Source organism: Ceratotherium simum, chromosome 3 (genome assembly GCF_057802395.1).
Source record: "Ceratotherium simum simum isolate JZ-2026a chromosome 3, ASM5780239v1, whole genome shotgun sequence".
In the NCBI taxonomy this organism is placed as follows: domain Eukaryota; kingdom Metazoa; phylum Chordata; class Mammalia; order Perissodactyla; family Rhinocerotidae; genus Ceratotherium; species Ceratotherium simum.
This window is the reverse complement of record NC_141902.1, coordinates 89,199,550-89,222,962: the sequence shown is the minus strand read 5'-3', so window position 1 is coordinate 89,222,962 and position 23,413 is coordinate 89,199,550. Positions and strand designations below refer to the sequence as shown.

At 40.4% G+C, this 23,413-nt stretch overlaps 1 protein-coding gene across 6 annotated transcripts in view; it reads right to left on the bottom strand.

Annotated features, from left to right (window-relative positions):
* The window catches only part of AKAP13 (A-kinase anchoring protein 13), a 346,896-nt gene that overhangs the window by 192,508 nt on the left and 130,975 nt on the right, over positions 1-23,413 (bottom strand). For all 6 annotated transcript variants that reach the window (XM_087428907.1, XM_087428903.1, XM_087428904.1 and 3 more), the window contains exons 3-4: positions 17,740-17,887; positions 4,892-5,188 (exon numbers count right to left, since the gene is read on the bottom strand). In XM_087428907.1, coding sequence (XP_087285033.1) covers positions 4,892-5,188; positions 17,740-17,887 — 445 coding nt within the window. The remainder of the gene's footprint in view (positions 1-4,891; positions 5,189-17,739; positions 17,888-23,413) is intronic.

Sequence of the window (23,413 nt, the reverse complement as noted above, 5' to 3'; positions counted from 1 at the left end):
TGTGACAGAATCAAGGTTTGAGAGGCAACAAAACCTTTTGGAGCTAAGTACTGCCATTACTAGGAACTGCTTGTCTTGGAGTCAACAGATATTAATCCTCTGTCAAGAAAAAGATCCCTTAGAAGTCTTTTCAAACTTTATCATTTTCTTTTTTAGCAGCTATGATAGCTGAAAAAACACAAAAACACTAGTAAGTGTAGCTAAGGAAAAATTTCCCCGGAAAGCTATCACACAATCTGGAAGGGGTGTGGGAACTAAAACACCAAATGATTACGGCTGAGGTTCTATTGACCAGCATCAGTGATAAGGAACTGAGAATGCATAGGCTGTTTTTAGTGCAGTCTTTCTTAAACCTGTTTTATCCTTGTCTCCACCCAAATTTCTCTTTGTAGGGACAATTCCCACCCCCAAAGATGATTAGATCCTCTTTTCCTTTAGTTACACAATACCATGACTAAGTAAGAATGAAGACTTCCCCTAGCATGCTTCTCCTCCTGCTTGCTTCAGAGCAAGTCCTGGATGGGTCCACCCTCTGTTCCCTGACAGCTGGCTGACGGCTACCATACAGGATCTTTCAGGGGGAAAACCATCTTTTTGTGTGTGTGTGTGGGAGACCAGCCCTGAGCTAACATCCGATGCCAATCCTCCTCTTTTTGCTGAGGAAGACTGGTCCTGAGCTAACATCTGTGCCCATCTGCCTCCACTTTATATGGGATGCCGCCACAGCATGGCTTAACAAGCAGTGCGTCAGTGAGTGCCCAGGATCCGAACCGGCGAACCCCGGGCCATCGAAGCAGAGCACACGCACCCAACCGCTTGTGCCACCGGGCCAGCCCCAGGGGGAAAACCCATCTTAATTCACCATTTCCCTAACCACTGAGGCACTGAAGAGCTGAGACAACTAAGTGAGCCCTGGTAACTCAGAGGGAAGAGATCCTTACCCCACTGTTCACCCCCCACCCAGATGAATCCTTACTACTCGCATTTAAGGCAGAACTAAAGCAAAAAGTACACTGCTGGGCTGGCCCCGTGGTGTGGTGGTTAAGTGCGCGTGCTCTGCTGCTGGCGGCCTGGGTTCAGATCCCGGGTGTGCACCGATGCACTGCTTGTCAGGCCATGCTGTGGCGGTGTCCCATATAAAGTGAAGGAAGATGGGCATGGATGTTAGCCCAGGGCCAGTCTTCCTCAGCAAAAAGAGGAGGATTGGCAGATGTTAGCTCAGAGCTGATCTTCCTCACAAAAAAAAAAAAAAAAAGTACAGCGCAGAGGCTGCTTTATGTAACTAGGAATTAAAGAACACGTGGAAGAACCAAAATGGACAAACTCCTTGATCATGTTTATACTGAGGATTAATTTTAGAAATAAGTAAAAGCAAAAGAAAAACTGTCTCATTCTACTTTCAAGAGCCTTTCCTTTGAGTGTCGTTTCATCCTTTCATAGGACGGGTTACTGTTCCTCCTCACAGCTCCTCACCTCAGTGTTTTGTCTCTAAAAGGTTACTGGAGATTGGTCACAGTATATTCAAAACAAATAGCTTCAAACCAGCACACTATCTGGATATATTTTCCTCCACTTTATAGATGAAGAAATTGAGAAACAGAGTATTTTGCACGAACTCTCGCAATGAAGCCAGGATATAAACAAACTGACTGCCTCCACTCTGTCCATTTTACAATACCAAATCTAAACCAACACAGTCCTTAACTTCACGTTCACGCCTGCAGTTCAGGGGGACTGTGAATCCCTGAAATCATATGTAAATTTTTGCAGGTAGGCACCTATATGTATATTTTCCTGAAGAGAAATCTGAGCTATTTTCAAAGGAGTCACTGACCTGGAGCAAGTTAAAAAGCACTGCATCTAAACAATTAGGAGGATTACACGTAAATCTTACACGACTCCTTTGACCAAGTATTAGGCTGGAACACCTGTAAACACCCTAGCTTTCAAAAGCAAGCAGCCCTCTTATGTAACAAGGTGCCCTATTTACCTGTATTAATATCCCAGGTAACAAGCTTATTTCATACCTTCTTCCTTTAAATTCCTTTTAAAAAGTATTTGATGTGCAACTTATTGATGTGAGCAGAATGTTCCTTTACATTCATCCCTCAGCACCAAGCAAGCAGCTGTTAACTGATGCTACTCTGCCCTTAAAATACCCAGTGTTTATAGATTCTAATCCAGAATTAACTGAACAATTTAACCTGCAGAATGTGAATCTAGAACTTGAAATCAGGTTCCTGATCCCAACTGTTGACTTACGAGCAGGTCTATCAAGTCCCCTGCAGATCCTCACTTTGAATTTAATTACGCTACGGGATTCTGGATGTCCCTGCATGCACTGCACCTTGCAAAGCACATACCTCGCTTGTTCAATTTCTTTTGTTCTTTTGATTATTTTAAATTTATGTACAATGAAATTCACTTTTGGGGGGTGTACAGTCCTATTGAACACACACATAGATTCTTATAACCACCACCACCAAGATACAAAACCATTCCAACACCCAAAGAATTCCCTCATGGTATCCCTTTGCAGTCACACCTTTCCTAGCCCCTGGCAACTACTGTTGTATTTTCTGTTCCTATAAATTTTGCCCTTTCCACAACATCATATAAATGGAATCATACAGTAAATAACCTTTGGAAACTGACTGATTTTACTTAGCATAACGCATTTAAAATGTATCCAAGTTGTTGCATATGTCAATAGTTTGTTCCTTTTTTATTGCTGTGTAGTAGTCCATTGTATAGATGTACCATAGTTTGTTTATATATTCACCCAGTGAGAGAACGCTATTTCCAGTTTTTGGGGATTATAAATAATGTTGCTAGAAGCACATTTATGCAAAGATTTTTTTTGAGTAAATATAAGTTTTCATTTCTCTAGGATAAATAGCCAAAAGTGGGATGGCTGGCCATATAATAAATGTACATTTAACTTTATAAGAAACTGTCAAACTGTTTTCTAGAGTGGCTATATCATTTTGCATTCCCACCAGCAATGTGTGAGATGTTGTTCTGCATCCTTGCCAGTACTTGGTATTTTTAATTTTAGCATATCCTAATAGGTGTGTAATGGTACCTTGCTATGGTTTTAATACATTTCCCTGAGTGTTCAAATTTGATCTAGACTTTGCCAGCACTGCTTGAGCAATTTTATACAACAGAAACTTAAGAAGCACATGGAAAGTTCACAAAAATATTAAAGCTGGCCAGTTTGCTATTAAAGACAAGGCAGCTAAGGCCCAGAGAGGGGAAATGATACACCTAAAGTTTCAAATCTGTGCTTTTTCTAATGGTAACATGAACAAACTATACAGCTCCTGTGCCTTCTCTAAACAAGACAAAACAAAACTATAAGAACACTATAAGCCCCACAAATAACTAGCGCAATCCAAGCTGATACTGATTTACAAATGATAACCAGAATAATCATTCCCAGATCAACACAGAAACAGTAGGGGCTAGAGGCATTAGGTTCCAACATCAGGTTTCTGAAAAGGTGCTCATGCCTTATATAAGGGCAAATATTCTGATCTCTAGATCTCAGCAATGCAGAGGTTTCTTGGACACTATATTAATTAAAAAAAAAAATGAAAAAGAAAAGGACAAACGCTTTCTTCCTGATTTGATCTGCGAGTCCACACTTCTTTTCTATTTTACCTGGGCAGGACTGCCCAGCAGTATGCTGACAGTAAGCCCCTGTGTAGTAGGGGACACCATTCCTGCAGTTGATCACAGGCTTCACTGTTAAATTCAGTGGATATAAGAGAACCAAAGCAGGCAAATACCTCTCTACCCTTCTTCAGTGGTGGGAAAGATACATTCATTTAATGGGTCTGTGAGAGCAGGAACCCGGCAGGCCCCTGGCTCAGTCCCCTCTGGGCGTTCCTCCTCAGGATCTGCTCACCTGCAGACGGTGACTTCTGGTCTGCTCTTCCTACATGATATAATAAAGCTGGATGCACGCTGAAGGGCAGTCCTGTGACTGTCCAGCTCTTTCAGAGGTTAAGTAGAAAGGATAAGCAAACCCTTCGGGCAGGAGATCAACGTCAGTCTTCCAATCTAGCTTTCATCAGTAATAGAGCAAACATTTTGATCTCTGCCTAACTCCTAAATCTTTCAAATGGACTTGAACTCAGGAGGGAAAGAGGATGTTATTTACTGGACCCCACGTACATACTGTTTCATTTATGTATGTATATACAAAATCATGACATCTAGTGGATGTCATTTGCCACAAGAATAATTATGTGGGAAAACCCCTGTCTGAAGAGGAGGAACATACAAAGATACTTATTATATCAGTGTTTTTTAAAAAGCGAGCCCTTCATTGAATTCTTATATGCACAGCCAGTAGATAAAATAAGTAAGAATGAAAATACTCTGCTTAAAAAAGGGTGGGATTTCTCAGAGCTCAGCCTGCTCTCATGCTTCCCCCACTCACTCCCCAATCTTTCCTTTCCTCCAACTCCATGGAATCTCTCGAGAACTTCAGAATAATAAAAACCCTGGCTTTGATAATTAAACACCAAAAAAGTAACAGAAAGTTACTCTGCTACTCTCCTCATGAAGGACGGGTCACTTTCTACATCTGAGAGATCAAGCCTGAAATCCAGACCCACAGAAAGGTAATGTACCACTCTCCATTAAAATGAGAAGCGACAATGACTCCAGCAAGCTCTCTCTTGGTTCATTTCGCTCAAGAACACGTTTAACAGCTGAAGAACCTACAAGAGATGCCATCAAGGCCACTTTGCTACAGTAATTACGAGACTTATTCAGCCGCTGTGGAGACTTGAAGACAATGACCATGTAAAAGCAGCCCCAATAAAAAACACAAGTATTCCAAACTCAAAGTTTGTTTGTGGGTCATTTAAGTTCTTACCGTGTGAAGTCTGATCTGTCCCCAATACATTCCACTCCGCTGGCAGCTTCAGGTGTCTGAACGCCAGGGCAACCTTCTCGTCAAGGGAATTCACATCTGTGGACGGGGGTCCTGACCGATCAAGAAAACGGGTGAAATTCAGAGCCTGCTGATTGCCAGCACTGGTTGCCAGGAATTGGGCTGCATCATACGCCTCATCCTGGATGAACTGAAAGTCTTCTTCAGCCACCACGAACACAGGGAGGCCCTCTTTGGAAGCACAGAGCAGCACCTTCACTGTCTCGCAGCAGTCGTGACCTAAGGAAAACACACGTAGAAAGAAGACAGTGTTAGAGGCCTCCTCACGAAAGGAGGACCCTGGTGGTCCTCTTAGCTCTTCCTACAGGATACACAAGGTCCCCTTCCTGTAAGAAACCCCTCCTTCCTCTGACCTCTGACAGCACTCACAAACTTCTTAAAACTCCTTTTCCAGCTCTTTTTTTAAATTGTTATTTGCAAATATGAGTTAGTTCCCTTACCAAACATTAAACAACTTTGTGTCCCAGCTGTCACCAGGCCTATAGCACAGTGTTTGGCACTGAACAGTCTCTGAGTATCTCAACATATACTGAACTGCAGCTGTTCAAGTTGAACAAATTAAAGAATGAAAGCTCAAGGATCCTGTAAGGCCTAGCCTATAGCCGGTAGTCTTACACCTACTGCCCTGAATCAGATCTGCAAACCCAATAGGAAAAAGTCACTCATGCGGGTTACATGGGAGGAACTTCACAGACGCCCCAGCACATGCTGCACTCTCACAATACGACCGACCAGGTGATGAAGCAGTTTGAAAAGTACAAAACCACTTGACTTTATTTTACTATTATTAGCAATTCAAGGCCTAGAAGATAACTTTTGCTCTCAGATACACGTTCTTTCCAGTAAGGTAATGAGGACTTAATGAAATCACCTGGTTCACACAGAGATGACGCAATGCCGTGGCTAGAAGCCCAGCTCAGGAAAAGCAAGCATGACACAGAGGGTGGTGCCCACTGTACAGTCGGCAGAGACCTCAGGAGCTGCGACACCAGGCAGCAACCTACACGCCACCCCAGCTCAGCTTGAGTAAACTCAGAAAGGTTTAACAACACTGTTTCTGTGGGTAAGGACTTCTTGGAGAATCATACTTCCGGAATTTTAGCTTCAGAGAATTAGGTATTTCCAAATATGCAGAATATATTCATTGAAACACATTGTTTTTCCTCAACTTTCAAACACTGATCTCAACTAGCTAGAACTAGTCTCCTAACATCATCACCATTCTTCCATAAAACATCTTTCTGATAAAAAAAGAAAATGGAGTTGATGTGTGTGTTGCTCGAGTTAGGCCACCTCGTGCTTGGCCTGATTAAGCACAGGCACCTGCGCCCCCACAGCTCTCCTGAATCCACCAGTATGCACAGACTGCTTCTCCCCAGCAGGAGGGAGGCAGACGGAAAACTCCATGTGGCTCATCAATTTGGCTTCCCAGACCATGGGCACAGGCCAATAGAGGCTTCAGACTTGGACAGAGCAAACTAAGCTTTCTGCTGTCTTGAAAGAGAAAACAGCAATTTTTTTTTTTGATGTACCAATGAGAATAATAAGTAAATTGATCTTCCACATACTTTTCCCCCAGGGGCCTCCTGAAGCCCTTTACCCCTGTAACAAAAGAAATCTCTCACTGCTGTATAACTTCAGGGTGGCAACAAGTATTTACTAACCAAGTACCTACTACATACCAGGCATCTGACAGGTCATTTTCTCTATACAACAAATACACGAAGTATGAATTGTCCTCAGGTTACAGATGAGAAAACTAAGACTTCAAGAAGTAAAGTAATTTGCCCAAGGTTACATGGATATTAAGAAGCAAAATCCATTATTCAAATTCAAGTCTGATGCCAAAGGACATGGCCTGTTATACCATGATGCACGAGTTTTGTGCCACACTGCTTATAAACAAAGGAGGAAGGGTAACAGCTACGTCCCCGCCCAAAAGGAGCCCAATACTTGGAATGACAGGCCAGTACAACTACTAAGCAGGAATAACTGGTTCATGAACCACGGAGATCAGTCTCCAAACACACACATAACTCCACCAGATACTCCCACTGCCTTCCAAGTTGAATTTGTTCTACGAAGGCTGTACGAAACTGAAGCATCCCCTGCCTGGTGTGTGTATACACACCCACATATATATTTCAATTCAATATATATGTTGAATTTATACATTTAATATATGAAATGAAATTAGAAAAAAATCTTAATTTTTCTTTGAGGGGCAGACAGACTAATTACATAAGACAACAATGTCAACAGAAACCAGTCAACCAATTCAGGTAGTAGGTTTGAGAATGTTTTATTTGGCAGGAAGTAAGTGTTCCTTTTAAACTGTTCTACAACGTCTAACAGCTATATCCACCAAGCCCAGGGCACTGTGATTAGAAGGCAAAGATGAGTAAGGTAGGAGTCTCAGCCCTCCAGAAGTTTACAGTCTATCAGGGGGAATCAAACAAGCTGTAGAGAACTGCAACATAAGTCAAAATGGAATGAGTTCTATAAGAAACACACAGCAACACTGGTGGGAGGAGAGCAATGCATTTCACAGGTGGGCAGAAGTGGGAAGATTTCACAGAGGAGGTGGCAGTTAAGAAAGACCTTTTTGATAGGCATCCTGCTGCCAACTCTCCAACCCCAGGGGTTCTTCACTGCAACTCTCAGAACTCAGATCCACAGGCCCAGCTTATCTTATCTTATCTAGCTAACAAACACTTACATAATACTTGCTATATGCCAGGCAAGAAGCCAGCCCTGGTGGTCTAGTGATTAAGTCTTGGTGCTCTCATTCCCGTGGCCTGGGTTTGTTTCCTGGTCAAGGACCCACACCACCCATCTGTCGGTCGTCATACTGTGGCAGCTGCACGTTGCTGTGATACTGAAAGCTATGCCACCAGTATTTCAAATGCCAGCAGGGTCACCAATGGTGGACAGGTTTCAGCTGAGCTTCCAGACTGAGAGACTAGGAAGAAGGACCTGGCCACCCAGTTCTGAAAAAATTGGCCAGGAAAACCCTATGATTAGCAGCAGAGCTTTGTCTGATAGAGAGGAAGGCACAAAAATCTTGGGCAAGGTTCTGTTCCACTGGACATGGGGTCACTAGGAGTTGGAATTCACTCAATGGCACTAACGACAACAGTGCACCAGGCACTATTCTCAGTGCTTTCCAAATGACAGTTCATTTACTCATCATAACAACCCTATGCAGTAGGTATTATTATTATCCCCATTTGCCGGATGAGGAAACCAAGGCACAAAAATGTTAAATAATTTGCCCAAGGTTATAAAATTCTTAAGTGGCAGAATTAGGATTTGAACTTGTTTCCTCCCTCTAGATTCCGCCCCTACACCCAAGATTTAGGTGTAACAAGAAGGAAAGGAAGAGGAAACATGAGTACCATGGAACAATCAACAGGAAAGCAATAAAAACACTCTGTTCAAATCCTGGCTATAAGACCCATAAGTTGTGTGACCTCTGCTTCTCTGGGCCTCAAGTTCTTCATTTATACCAAGACAGAACAGCCTCTACAGGCTGTAAGGTTTCTCCAGCTGTAAAAGCCTGTGGGTTTTACCAGGCAGAAGTTGGGGAGGGAGAGAAAGTTAGGAACAGATTCCAGAAATAGGAAACAGCTTCAAAAACATAAAAATGAAAGCAGAGGGTACATTCAACAGATGGAATAATTACTGCCAGAGACAGTTTCAGGACAATATTAACTTGGCTACACCTAGATACTTAGTGATAGGACAGACTGGGTTCAAACCTATTTTCTTACTTATTAGCTATGCGGCCTGAAGTAAATGACAACCGCTCTAACAATTTTAAATCTAGATAGTCTCTTAGTCTTACAAGGGCTATAATTTAGAAGAGTCCTCTCAAATTCTTTAATACTGTCACCCAAAACAACATATATAGCTTCACTTCATTTCCAATTAGATTCGATTAGATAGATAGATAGGTAGGGAGGTAGGTAGACAGATAGATAGATATAGCAATATGTATTTCAGTCAGAAGAATTACTTTAAAGTAAGAATGTTGTAGTTCTCATTCATGAATCTAACCAATATTAGTATTTTCCCATTTATTCAGGATTAAGCTAATTTGTAAACTCCTGAAGTCCTCTGAGGTAGATATGAATAAATGTCAATAAAAACTAAAATCACACGTTTCACAATTCAACAATGATAATGTGAATAATTTGGGACCAAAACTTAATTCTGCCTTCAAAACTTAAACTCACTGTGTCTTGGAAGAGGTATTACACTAACTTAAATAATATCCACTGCCCCACTCATCTAAACAGTTCTTAGTCTTTCTTACTAGTCTCCTTCCCCAAGCCTGTGCAAAGGTGAGAAGCCTGAAAGCTTGAACCAGAAAGGGAGTCATGACGCCACTCAAAGTAAGTATCATTCACCGTTCTGTAAAATCACCTTCTGTATATACACAGGGTTCATACCACATTCCATTTCTTCAACTGCATCACGCACATATACACACAGAGCCAAAAGCCATGGTGAAGCAATACCACTTATTCAAAACCGGAAAGGGCAGAAGGAAGGTATCTGCACAGAAATCTATCGGGAATTGCTAAAGTGACTCTTTACTTGGGTAGGATGGGCGTGGAGAGAGAAGGGGCACAGAAGCAGAAGGAGGTTTGGGGCACTTGTGTGCATGCACACGTGCTTAGTGGCATAAGCAGGCATATCTCTTTCCGTTGCTCTAGCAGAAGAATTTGTTAGAAGGCAGAAGGACATACGGGTGAACTACTGTCAGCTCTATTTGTGTACAACTAAAATAAAACTGTATATTAGAGGAGGCAGAATGTCAGAAAAGGCCACAAAACAGATATCTAGGAGAAGCCATCCAATTGTTAGCCCAATATTTCCCCTTCAGATGTAAACTCATAATCTGAAGGAGAAACCATAAATCCTCCTAAGTAAAATGTGCCATAAATCTGGAATTTGTTTGGTATGATTATAAACTTCTTTTTCAAAAGGAAAACTGAAGGTTAAAAGATGAGTGGAGAACTGAGAGTTTCCTGTTTCCTGGATCAGTCTTCATTAAACTTAGAGTAAACTGAAAGAGTTACTACTGATCAAGAACAAAGTACCTGGCCCTACTGCCTGGAAATCAATAACACAAGGTTGGCAGGGCCACTCTCTCACATTAATGTCTTCTATTAGGCTCAAGTGGTTCTCAAGATTATTTTTTAATCCCTATAACCTTTCAGATAAAGCATCTAGGAGGAAAAAATGTCAACCTTTTTTAAAGCAAAGCTTACATAATATAGACCCAGTAATAAAACTAAAATCACTTAATATGCACACATAAAGCCTCTTACTACCATCAATTAGCTCTGGAGACATGACTATTTGCAGGGGCCATTAGTCTTATGACTGCTTTTGTACACACAAAATGCAAGTATTCATGATGTCTACATCTACATTGCAAAGACAAAGGGATGGGAAACCACATCCAATTCGATATAATAACCACAAGTTAGCTTCTTTTTACATGAAAACAGAAGCTGCAGTAGAAAAAAGAGTAGCAAAGTTTTCAGCTAGTTCCATGGCTTTTTTCCTTCCACTCAATTTCCTGGTAACAAAGAAGGAAAATAAAAATCACAAGTCTTTTTAAAAAGGGAAGTTCTAAAAAATGTCCTGAGCTTCTTCTGAAGGAAGTACGCCCAGAGAATTTAGAGAGGGGAAGAGAGAGATAAATTGTTAAAGAAACATAGCCTAAACTTTAATTCCGTTTTTTAAATTGCCTTCTGAATTTATCCCACAATCAGGTCCAGTTCATTTACATTTATAAGAAATATAAAGTAAATCATGGGGTGGGAGAGATCTGTTTCTAATTGAGTGAACTGTAAGGGGTCCTGAAGTATGCTGGTAACTAGCTGTAGAGTCAGAAAATACTAGGTTTGAATCTCATCCTCCATTGCAGATAGGTTGGGTTATCCAGAAAGTTACTCAACCTTGAAGCCTGTTTGCACACAAAATGAAACCACCACCAACCTTCCGGATTGTTAAAAAACATTAGAGATGGCCGTACACAAAGCACCTGGCATAAAACAGGCATCTAAAACTGGTAATTATTATTATTATTAGCTATTAAAAGGCTCCTGTTCAGGTCACTCAAGGAGAACAGATCCCTAACATTCTACAAAGAGCTTCTGCAGCATGGCCCACAAAGCTTCTGAGCCAAATGTTGCCACTGGCACAGCAGAACTGAAAAAATAAAGCGAAGAGGGAAGAAAGCAGAATAAACAAAAACACAACAAGGAGCGCCTAGGTGGGAAACAAAAAGTTAACTGCTAATTGTCCTCCTAAAAGCACCTAATCCAAACCTGTTTTAAGCTCGCAGGTCAGGAGGCGTGTGCTCAGAGGGGCGGAAGAGCTTTGCTGCGGTGCCTTATCACCAATGCAGCCCTCGCACCCATGGAAACGGAATATTGCCACAGAGAAACAAAACTGCTGAAGCACGACCCAAGAATTACTTCATTTCCTACGAAGCTACAAGTGGCACACATCCCATCCGGCCCTTCTCTTTTAAGGATGAAACAACTAGGACTTTGTTTCACCAGCTATCCAAAAACGACCCCTCAAAGTGCTGGCTGGGCCAGCCAAGCCCAGTCCCACTCAGATCATCTTCTAAGGGAAAGGCTGCATTAGCCGTCAATGGTGGAAAATACAGAACTATAGTAAAGGATACTATTTTTGTCTCAAATTATTTAAGAATTTGGCGTCTTTTTCTTCCCTCTGAAGTGGCTATACAGGGTTAAAGGAAATTTTCTGTCTTTAGACCCACACTCTTAACAGGAGATAAGATTATGTGCAGAAGTATGCACCTACTGCTAGTTTTTGGTGGCTAACAGTAGATGTGCAAATTTGGTATGTGTGTAAAATGTCTCTACATGCAGAGGAGGATTTAAGCAGAGGGAAAAAAACAGCAGGTATAGGAATTTCATCATGTATGTTTTGGGGAAGAAAGGAGCTAATCAATGCTAAAAAAATGTGATCTACCATATTCCAGTCTATTACTCTAACGCAGTTTCTCAACCTTTTATTCACTGTCATCCCCTAAGGAGCCTTTTTAGACATTTTTCTCTATTTGTCCCCCATCCTATGAAAATTTAATACCACAGATATACCATATACTTGTGTGTGTATATCTGTGCTTTATATATCAGGAGTAAGATTTTTTTGCCCCCCACCCCCACCCAACAGCCAATTTTCACCCCCCTGGGGTGGAGGCTGACCCCACTGTAATGCATGTGCTGGGATTCCAGTACTGTGTCCACAGTGCCAAGGTGATGCAGTATACAACTGCCACAGAAGCATGACAACTGGGACAGGAGACAACAGATATCCTTTCCCTCCAACTAGTTCTCAGTTTGTTTTTCTAGGATAGCCACTATATATATTGACTAACAGTGGGACAGTTTTTTAAAATATAACATCACATCACATCTAGAGATAGCCTTAGAGCAGGAGTATTTCAGAATAGGGAGACTGTTAGAAAACGTCCAATAAAAAATAACATTACTTTGGCAGAGAGGGAGAATATCGGAATTCTCTGATTACGCCAGTTTAAAGCCTACAACTTCTTTTCTAACGCGTTATTCAATTTGGCAACCTTTGGACCTCTGCTGCTAGAAACAGAGTCCCGGTTCACAAGGACTGAGAGACAACATCGTGAAGTAACTAACCGCAGGGCTCCCTGTTGAGACCTGGGCTGTAAGCACTGATTTTCAATTAAGCCCCAAAGGACTTCTAATCATGGTAAATGTATTTTTTTTCTTTTTTTTTTTTTAATGACAAATCTACTTTATATAGTACCTTACCCTTGATGAGTGAGAAAGAAAAGTAAAATAAGAAAGAGCTGAGTCAAATTTTGAGTCAACAAATGTTTGTAGTTTTCCCGTCAAACAAGAACCCTTGCTATGAATTCTGAAAGTAAATAATAGACATGCTGAAAAAAGATTTCTTTTTATGAAAGATTCTGCACCAAAGCCTTTCATAAAAATATTATGCAGCATCCACCTCGTCTTCCATTCTGAAATCACTGGTTGCTTGGTTTAAATCCACATTTAATGACAAAAAACGAACACAGTTAAGACGGTACTCCAAATCTCTCCCCAAAATTGTCTTCCAACGATACTCAGATTTCTTTACATTACTCACCAGTCCTATACCGGTCTTTTAAAGAAAAAAATCTCAGCTTCATCTCTGGAGGAAAATCACTGTTCAGTTAAAATGGGATTTGGGGTTGGATTCGTTTCACATGAAGAGAAAAGAGTGGAGATATTTTATTTTCATTTACTACAAAGGCAACACCTTCTGTCTTAGAGATGTATGTCATTTTCAAGTTGTATTTCACAGCAAATTATACTCTTAAACCAGCCAATTTATAGGTATTTTGAATATGATCTTTTTTTTTTTTTTGGTGAGGAAGACTGGCCCTGGGCTAACATCCATGCCCATCTTCCTCTACTTTATATGGGACGCCGCCTCAGCACAGCCTGATAAGTGGTGCGTGGATGCACTCCTGGGATCCGAACCCGGGCCGCCAGCAGCGGAGTGCGTGCACTTGACGGCTATGCCACGGGGCCAGCCCCTGAATATAATATCTTATTACAAAACTTATTTGTCTTTGCCTAGTGTTAATTAGCACAAAGATGGATTTATTTTCAAAAGAGAGGACTTTGTTTACAGTCTTCAAAATATTTTTATTAAAAATTACTATCTATATATGTTAAAAGTAACATGCTTGTTGTAAAGCATTCAAACAATTCAAAGGCAGATAAAGTAGCAAGTCAAAGTCTCCACCTTACTGTCTCTTAAGAAGTTATTACTCTAAACATACTTTATTAAAAAAGGGGGAATCGTATCATGTCTACAGCCTTTCAATGGTAGCAAGGCAAGAAAAGATTACTTTAAAAAGCCTTTACGACTTCTTTATAATTAAACACACACAATTCATTGTAAGCTTCTCATTAGAAAACAAGCAAAAAGTGAGAAAACAGCAAAAAAGAAAAATAATCTCAATATCTGAAGTCAAAGACTTTTTTTAAGGAAACAATTTAGAACTGTCTCATTCTCCCACCCCCAACCCCCCCAAATAAGGAAAGGTTACAGACTAACATCAAGAAGTAGCTGCCTTTTGAAGGTCAATCAATCAATCATCTGGTTTTAGTAAAAACTAAAATGTTACAAAACATTGATAGTGAAACACAAAGAGAACTCAAAGAAAAGTCAGAGCCAGCAATCTGGATAAAACATGACATTAAAAGCAAGAACAAGACATTAAAAGCAAAAACAAGACACAAAGGTCTTTTTCTTCCCATAGTCAGTCAAAATGACTAGGAATTGCAGAGCTAGTCCACACGTGAGCAGAAGCGGCGCAGAAACATCCCTCTGAGCAGCAGCCACTGCAAACAGACCTTGCACATTTCTCCAGTAACTGGGATGCACAAAGCAAGTACAGACTTTCCATGAAGAATCTTGACTAACTTGACACTGTCTCAGCAGACAGGAAATCTGAGGCTATCGATACGGCTAACTGATGCACAGAAATCATCAAAGGTAGCTCTGGAAAGAGAACAGACTCCTGCCCCAAGCCAAGAATTCAATTCAAGCCAGAGACTCCTCTTGCATTTTTCAAAAGAAAGGGTGCGTGTGCGCGCGCACGCACGTACATGTGCACGTTTCTAGAAGGATGGCTTCTGAGAATCAGGATGAATGCTGACACAGTGGAAACGCTGTTCCATCAAGTGGTAGGAATTCCTAGAACAAGCCTTCTTAGTACCTGCCAGTGAATAAAACTAGACAAAAATCCATGCTCTCATGAAGCTGACACTTGAGTAGAGGCAGGTAGGAAATAAATAGAATAAATAAAACATATAACATGTTAAAAGTTGATAAGTGCAATGGAGAAAAATTAAGCAGAGAAGGGTAACAGGGAATACAGAGAGGAGTCAGTTGTATACATTATAAGGTGGACGTTTCGGAAAGGCTCACTGAGAAGGTGGTATTGGAGTAAAGACCTGAAGGAAGGTAAGGAACAAATCTAAGACGTCCGTAAAAAGAGATTTAAGGCAGTTTAATTCTAGAGTAAAATATTATCTCCATGATATAAACAAGAAATTCAAAATTAACTTAACCCCCAAAATGCCCCTACCCCTACCACGCCCCCCCCACAAATTACCACAGGAGACGTAGCAGCTGAAAGACAACCTCATCCATCATGACCAGAGCAATAGGGTCCCTTCAGGAATCTCCTTTGCTTAAATAGTTAACAGAGCTTCTAATTCACCAACTAGGGACCTCACTGGTACCCCTGCACATGTATCAGAGGCTCAAAAAGTGTGGCCTTGCTCTTCATTTGGTCTGCTTGCACAAGAAGGTCTTTTAAGGACTCTAATCTTTTGTCACCTCTGCACCTGATTAGGCACCTCCTATCAGCAGCCTGACTGAATTCAGGTGGGTAGTGGAACATTCGGGCCAATTGGCACGAAAAGGGGACAGTTCGAGCCCCATAAGCACGATCAAGAATAGTGGAAGTAGTTGAGATCATAATTTAAAGGGAGGAGAGCTGATTACTAGAAAACAAGGAGAAGGCAGGTACTAGGGCTCCAGGCCCCAAGCAAACAGGTCAGGAATGATTTCTGAGGATTCGAATCAAATTAGAAGAAGGCAATGGAGTACAATATCCATTCTGGTTGGTTGGGGTCGGGAGGGCAAGGTACTCAGAGTCAGTAAGTACAAAAGGACACCCAGAGATGGGTGTGGCTGGAAAACAGGGGGTACTGCAACATATGCAGAGGTTTTAGAACCAAAGGCAAGGGAAGAAATGGAAAGAGTTCAGAAAGGTAGGCTGGGGACAGTATACAAGGGTCTGGTACAAACCAAGAGCTGGAGGCTGTCATAAGTACAATGGGTTTGTGACTCTAAGGAAAGTAATTGCCTGTCGCCAATCCTAACTTAAAAACCTTGCCTAGATGTTAGCTCAGGGCGGGTCTTCCTCAGCAAAAAGAGGAGGATTAGCGTGGATGTTAGCTCAGGGCTGATCTTCCGCACCAAAATAAATAAATAAAAACCTTGCCAATGAAGGTGTGAGAGCTGTCATGCATATCCCTCTCCACCAAGAGGCTGGGCTCGGCTGGTACTTGTGACTGAGGATTGCAGCTAGGGCACAGGCTACATCCTTGTCATATTTGTCCTTTCTCTTATAGCCACTTGCATTCTCCTCATATCTACTTATAGGCTTTCTCACTCTCACTCTCTCTATATGCACACACACATATGTACACACACACACTCCCCAAACTTTAACCCCTAAAGTGTTTCTAATTCAGGAAGGAGTAAGTTTGTAAAATTTACCTCCACTCCTTTCCTAGTTAAGAGCCCAGTCAGGGACTGACTGACTCTACCTTGCTGAGGAGCTCTTCTCACCACCACCCACATGTAATAAATGTTTAGCAATGGTGATACTGGATGGCACCTGCTAGAGAGCAGACCTCAAGTTCCAGATAAGCCTTTCTGACATGATATACATCACAGGAAACAGGATGACTGGAGCTTTAAGTTACAAACGACACTTAATACTCTTTAGAAAAGAAATCAGTATCTATCCTGAACTTCTTGTTAAATTTCCTATCCTTAAAAACTTGGGGGGAATATTCATAGTAATTGTCAAGAACTTTTAAATCCTATACTTTTCAAAATAATTTTTGCCAAGTAGGAGGATAAATACAGCTTTCAACTGTCATAATCTCAGTTCTTGAATGTGGTATAATTTCCAGGAATTGGTGGGTATCAGACATGAAGTTAATTTATATAAAATGGCAGAGCCACAAAAAACTGGCAATGTGCAAGACCACATACTGAAAGTGCTTCATAAACTAATAATTTTTTACACCATCTATTTCAACGAAGTGAAATCTGTTACATAAAAACACCGTTAAAAAGAAATGTTGCAATAAGAACTAAATCCACTTTATTCTCTAAAGGAAAATAGTTCAACTGCCGACACTTTCTGGGGGTTCCCCCTAAATGTGCCCTCTTTTATATTCTGATGAAAACTGGTCCATTGTTAACTTTGAAAAAAGGTTAAAGAAAGAAAGAAGCTCATCTCCAAACACAAATCAATACACCTTCAGAGGGTGGGACAGGTCAAGAGAGGCACTACTTCATCAGCAGTTTCCAGTGGAAGTAGCAATGACTTAAGGACTTTGTAAAGAATTTTTAATAAGGAAACATTTTCCTTTTAATTCTGTTAAACTTATAAATGCAATAGTGATTAAGCACTCGTTCCACCATGAACTGCTTTTATGGAAGATTTCTTAAGTCTTTCCCACACAGACACTGAGGAAGGTGTTACTAATTGGGTTTCAACCTTTCTTTTGCCACTACAATATTCAGAATCAAATCTGCAGTCACACCACAGTAACCACATAAGAACTTTTACCTTCCACATGTGTTGTAGTCTTCCTCAAATCTCAATATTCCAATAAATCAATATTTTTGCTGATCCTGATTTTTATCTTTCAATTTATGACACCACTTTAATTCACTTATTTCTAATTAGGCTCAGAATTTGTGGAACAAGCAAGATATAAACAAACTATTTTAAACTGTATTTAAAATAAAGATCTGACAATAGTTCTATCACTCTGATTCATTCTTCCTATCGCTCTATACTAATGAACATAGAATACAAGTGTTGAAGAACTAGTAACGGCTAGTAAAGACTCCACTCAAACACTTACCAGGAGCAATGGTCTCCAGCGTATCAGAGCTGACCTTCCGTGTACTTGTACAGTGATGGAGGGTGGAACCCGAAAACACCAAGTAAAAGACCACATCATCCTCAACTTTGTCCTCTTCAGCGAGCAGTACAGTAACAACACAATCGCCCTAGGAAAGGGAAAGACAGCAAGTCTGCATTAGAAAGGTTCTTCTTGGGAGTCTATCTTTATAAAACATCAAATTTAAAGGAATATCAAATTTATTATCTAAACTGTGCCCCATTCTAGAAGGTTTATACAAATATAAACACTGATTGAGCATTTACGTGCCAGGAAGCATTCTAGGCACTGAGAATACAAAATGATCTGAAAATAAGACCTCTGTCTTCTTTAAGCTTCAATTTTAGTGGAGGTAGTCAGACAAACAAGTAAACTAACAAGGTAATAGCTGGTATATTTACTTGATGAATGGGTAAAAAAGGGAGAAATCCAGAAAAATCCAAAAAATGAGGCAGAGAGGATGGAGGAGGTATATTAAACAGCTACATCCTTATACTCGGAACGCCCCTTAACGCCTGTGGTTCCAGTTTCAATAACTCTCTGAAGTCTACATCCCACAAATCGCCGCCAAATCCATCCATTCTCCTACAAAGGTGGAGAGCCTCCAACAGGCCAGAGTTGGCCTGGAAATGACAGAGTGCAAAGAGCATAAACTTGGGCTCCAGACAAATCTGCATTTAAACTCCACCTACAAAGAGTTTACTTAAACCCTCTAAACCTTAGGTTCCTTGACTATATAAATAGAGGTAATACCTTCTCCTCTTACAGCTAATATACGAAAACTCTTGGAACATATTCAGCTCTCAATCTATGATAATATTCTTTATCTATCAGGATGAAAGAGTCACTTTTCTAACAATTTGTTTCCTGACCATCTGGAACCCCTACTCTTTTTCATCCACCCCTCCAGTTAAGCCCGTGGAATCAGACAAAACTCTTTTCTTTTTTTGTGAGGAAGATCAGCCCTGAGCTAACATCCATGCTAATCCTCCTCTTTTTCCTGAGGAAGACCGGCTCTGAGCTAACATCTATTGCCAATCCTCCTCCTTTTTTTTTTCTCCCCAAAGCCCCGGTAGATAGTTGTACATCACAGTTGCACGTCCTTCTAGTTGCTGTATGTGGGACGCTGCCTCAGCATGGCCGGAGAAGTGGTGCGTTGGTGCGCGCCTGGGATCCGAACCCCGGGCCGCCAGCAGCTGAGCACACGCACTTAACCGCTAAGCCACGGGGCCAGCCCAAGACAAAACTCTTGTACAGTAACTTTGCCCATGACTCTGCAACTACTTAGAAGTTAAGACATCTCTGTCCTTTATTTGCAAATATTCTTCCAGCAGTTTTTACATCTTCATTTTTAAAAATTTAAGTCAGTGGCTAAATTAAATATATTCTATGAAACATAGTCCTAATTACCATTCTCCCAATCATAAACGTAATATAACTCATGTTGCAACTATAAACAAAAGATTTTAAACCAATGAGGCTTAGTATTGTGTAAATCTTAATAGGGCACAAATTAGGGAAAGCCAGGCCATTTTAGCATTATATAAAGGAGCGAATTAAATAAGAGATAATTTTCATTACTTAAAAACAGCATTTTTTCTCTTTCCATTTTAGCAACAGAGCCTATTAGAGAACCATGCCACCCTGTGGCCATAACTTGCTAAGCCCAGCAGCACAATGGAGCAGCAGGTAGTGTTTTACTAAACACTAAAAACCAGAAATCATAAGGTCAAACTTAGGATCAAGTCTATTAACAGAAATGCTCTAATAGGCTGATTCTGGAAACAGAATTCAAGGTACTTCCCAAAGCCCGGAGTGTCTGTCTCTGACTTGTCCCCAGGGCTCTGTGCAGTGCCCTGTACATGGCAGCTGCTCAGGGTGTTGAATGCAACACGTAAGATGTTAGAATGAACACAAATAAGCTGCAACTCACTATGAATGCCGAAGCGAAAGGTTCCAATGCACCCTAACACAAAGAATAGCACAGTCGGTAAAACAGAATGATCGCTGACTTCAGTCACCATTCAGAATTATACTTTAGACTTGTGTAAGCCCCTTTCTTGGAAACGTTTTCACAAAGCTTAGGCTAGGGGCCGGCCCGCCAGCATAGTGGTTAAGTTCGCATGCTCTGCTTCGGAGGCCTGGGGTTCGCTGGTTTGGATCCTGGGTGTGGACCTACACACCACTCGCTCATCAAGCCATGCTGTGGCAGCATCTGATATACAAAACAGAGGAGGACTGGCGCAGATGTTAGCTCAGAGCCAATGTTCCTCACCAAAACAAAACAAAAAAAGCTTAGGCTAGCAAAATGTTTAATATCCTTTGGCACGATAACCCACAAGTTAAAATGTCTGCAGCACATATGAGAAGAGTCCATTTCTCAAGGTACTGAAATACCATTATAACCTGAAAAGAAAAGTATAAATGAAAGTTCTCAAGTTTCATCCTTTGGAACACAGGTTGGCAAACTATGCTTGTTTTTATAGGGCTCACAAGCTGAGGAAGATTTTTTTTTTTTTAATTGATGTTTTAATGGTTTCTAACATTGTGAAATTTGGGGTTGTACATTTTTGTTTGTCCATCACCATATATATGACTCCCTTCACACCTTGTGCCCACCCCCCACCCCCACTGCCCCTGGTAACCACAGTCCAGTTTTCTCTGTCCATGTGTTGGTTTATATTCCACATATGAGTGAGATCATACAGTGTTTGTCTTTCTCTTTCTGGCTTATTTCACTTAACATAATACGCTCCAGGCCCATCCATGTTGTTGCAAATGGGACGATTTTGTCTTTTTTATGGCTGAGTAGTATTCCATTGTATATATATACCACATTTTCTTAATCCAATTGTCAGTCAAGGGATACTTAGGTTGCTTCCACTTCTTGGCTATGGTGAATAATGCTGCAATGAACATAGGGGTGCATAAGCCTCTTTGGATTGTTGATTTCAGGTGCATTGGATAGATTCCCAGTAGTGGGATGGCTGGATCATAGGGCATCTCTATTTTTAATTCTTTGAGGAATCTCCATACCGTTTTCCATAGAGGCTGCACCAGTTTGCATTCCCACCAGCTGTGTATGAGGGTTCCTGTTTCTCCACATCCTCTCCAACATTTGTTGTTTTTTGTCTTGGTGATTATAGCCATTCTAACAGGCGTGAGGTGGTATCTTAGTGTTATTTTGATTTGCATTTCCCTGATGATTAGTGATGTTGAGCATCTTTTCATGTGCCTATTGGCCATCTGTATATCTTCCTTGGAGAAGTGTCTGTTCATTTCCTCTGCCCATTTTTTGATCGGGTTGTTTGTTTTTTTGTTGTTCAATTGTGTGAGTTCTTTATATATTATGGAGATCAACCCCTTGTCAGATGTATGTTTTGCAAATATTCTCTCCCAGCTGGTTGGTTGTCTGTTCATCTTGATTCTGGTTTCATTTGTCTTATAAAAGCCCTTTAATCTGATAAAGTCCCACTTGTTTATTTTTTCTTTAGTTTCCCTAGTCTGGGTAGGCATGTCATCCGAAAAGATTCCTTTAAAACCAAGGTCAAATAGTGTGTTGCCTATATTTTCTTCTATGAGTTTTATAGTTTCAGGTCTCACCTTCAGGTCTTTGATTCATTTTGAGTTAATTTTTGTGAATGGCGATAGCACATGGTCCACTTTCATTCTTTTGCATGTGGCTGTCCAGTTTTCCCAACACCATTTATTGAAGAGACTTTCCTTTCTCCATTGCATGTTCTTAGCACCTTTGTCGAAAATTAGCTGTCCGTATATGTGTGGTTTTATTTCTGGGCTTTCAATTCTGTTCCATTGATCTGTGTGTCTGTTTTTGTACCAGTACCATGCTGTTTTGATTACTATTGCTTTGTAGTATGTTTTGAAGTCAGGGATTGTGATGCCTCCTGCTTTGTTCTTTTTCTTTAGGATTTCTTTAGCTATTCGGGGTCTTTTGTTGCCCCACATAAATTTTAGTATTCTTTTTTCTATTTCTGTGAAGAATGCCATTGGGATTCTGATTGGGATTGCATTGAATCTGTAGATTGCTTTAGGTAATATAGACATTTTAACTGTGTTTATTCTTCCAATCCACGTGCATGGGATATCTTTCCATTTCTTTATGTCATCATGGATTTCTTTCAATAATGTCTTGTAGTTCTCATTGTACAGGTCCTTCACCTCCTTGGTAAGATTTATTCCTAGGTATTTTATTCTTTTTGATGCAATTGTAAATGGTATTATCTTTTTGAGCTCTCTTTCTATTAGTTCATTATTAGCATATAGAAATGCAACTGATTTTTGTAGGTTGATTTTGTACCCTGCAACTTTGCTGTAGTTGTTGATTGTTTCTAATAGTTTTCCAACAGATTCTTTAGGGTTTTCTATATATACAATCATGTCATCTGCAAATAGTGAGAGTTGCACTTCTTCGTTACCTATTTGGATTCCTTTTATTCCTTTTTCTTGCCTAATTGCTCTGGCCAAAACCTCCAGTACTATGTTGAACAGGAGTGGTGAGAGTGGGCAGCCCTGCCTCGTTCCTGTTTTCAGAGGAATGGCTTTCAGTCTTTCCCCGTTGAGTATGATGTTGGCAGTGGGTTTGTCATATATGGCCTTTATTATGTTGAGGTACTTTCCTTCTATTCCCATTTTATTGAGAGTTTTTATCATAAATGGATGTTGTATCTTGTCAAATGCCTTCTCTGCGTCTATTGAGATGATCATGTGGTTTTTATTCTTTGTTTTGTTGATGTGATGTATCACGTTGACTGATTTGCGGATGTTGAACCATCCCTGCGTCCCTGGTATAAATCCCACTTGATCATGGTGTATTATCTTTTTAATGTATTGTTGTATTCGGTTTGCCAATATTTTGTTGAGGATTTTTGCATCAATGTTCATCAGCAATATTGGCCTGTAATTTTCTTTCTTTGTATTGTCTTTGTCTGGTTTTGGTATCAGGGTGATGTTGGCCTCATAGAATGATTTAGGAAGTGTTCCATCTTCCTCTATTTTTTGGAATAGTTTGAGAAGGATGGGTATTAAATCTTCTTTGAATGTTTGGTAAAATTCACTGGAGAAGCCATCTGGTCCTGGACTTTTATTTTTTGGGAGGTTTTTGATTACTATTTCAATCTCTTTACTTGTTATTGGTCTATTCAGATTCTCCATTTCTTCTTGGTTCAATTTTGGGAGGTTGTATAAGTCTAAGAATTTATCCATTTCTTCTAGATTGTCCAACTTGTTGGCATATAATTTCTCATAGTATTCTCTTATAATCCTCTGTATTTCCATGGTATCTGTTGTAATTTCTCCTCTTTCATTTCTAATTTTATTTACTTGAGCCTTTTCTCTTTTTTTCTTAGTAAGCCTGGCTAAGGGTTTGTCGATTTTGTTTATCTTCTCGAAGAACCAGCTCTTTGTTTCATTAATCCTTTCTACTGTTTTTTTGGTCTCAATTTCATTTATTTCTGCTCTGATTTTTATTATTTCTCTCCTTCTGCTGGCTTTGGGCTTTGTTTGTTCTTCTTTTTCTAGTTCTGTTAGGTGTAATTTAAGGTTGCCTATTAGGGCTTTTTCTTGTTTGTTCAGGTGGGCTTGTATCGCTATGAGTTTCCCTCTCAGGACCGCTTTT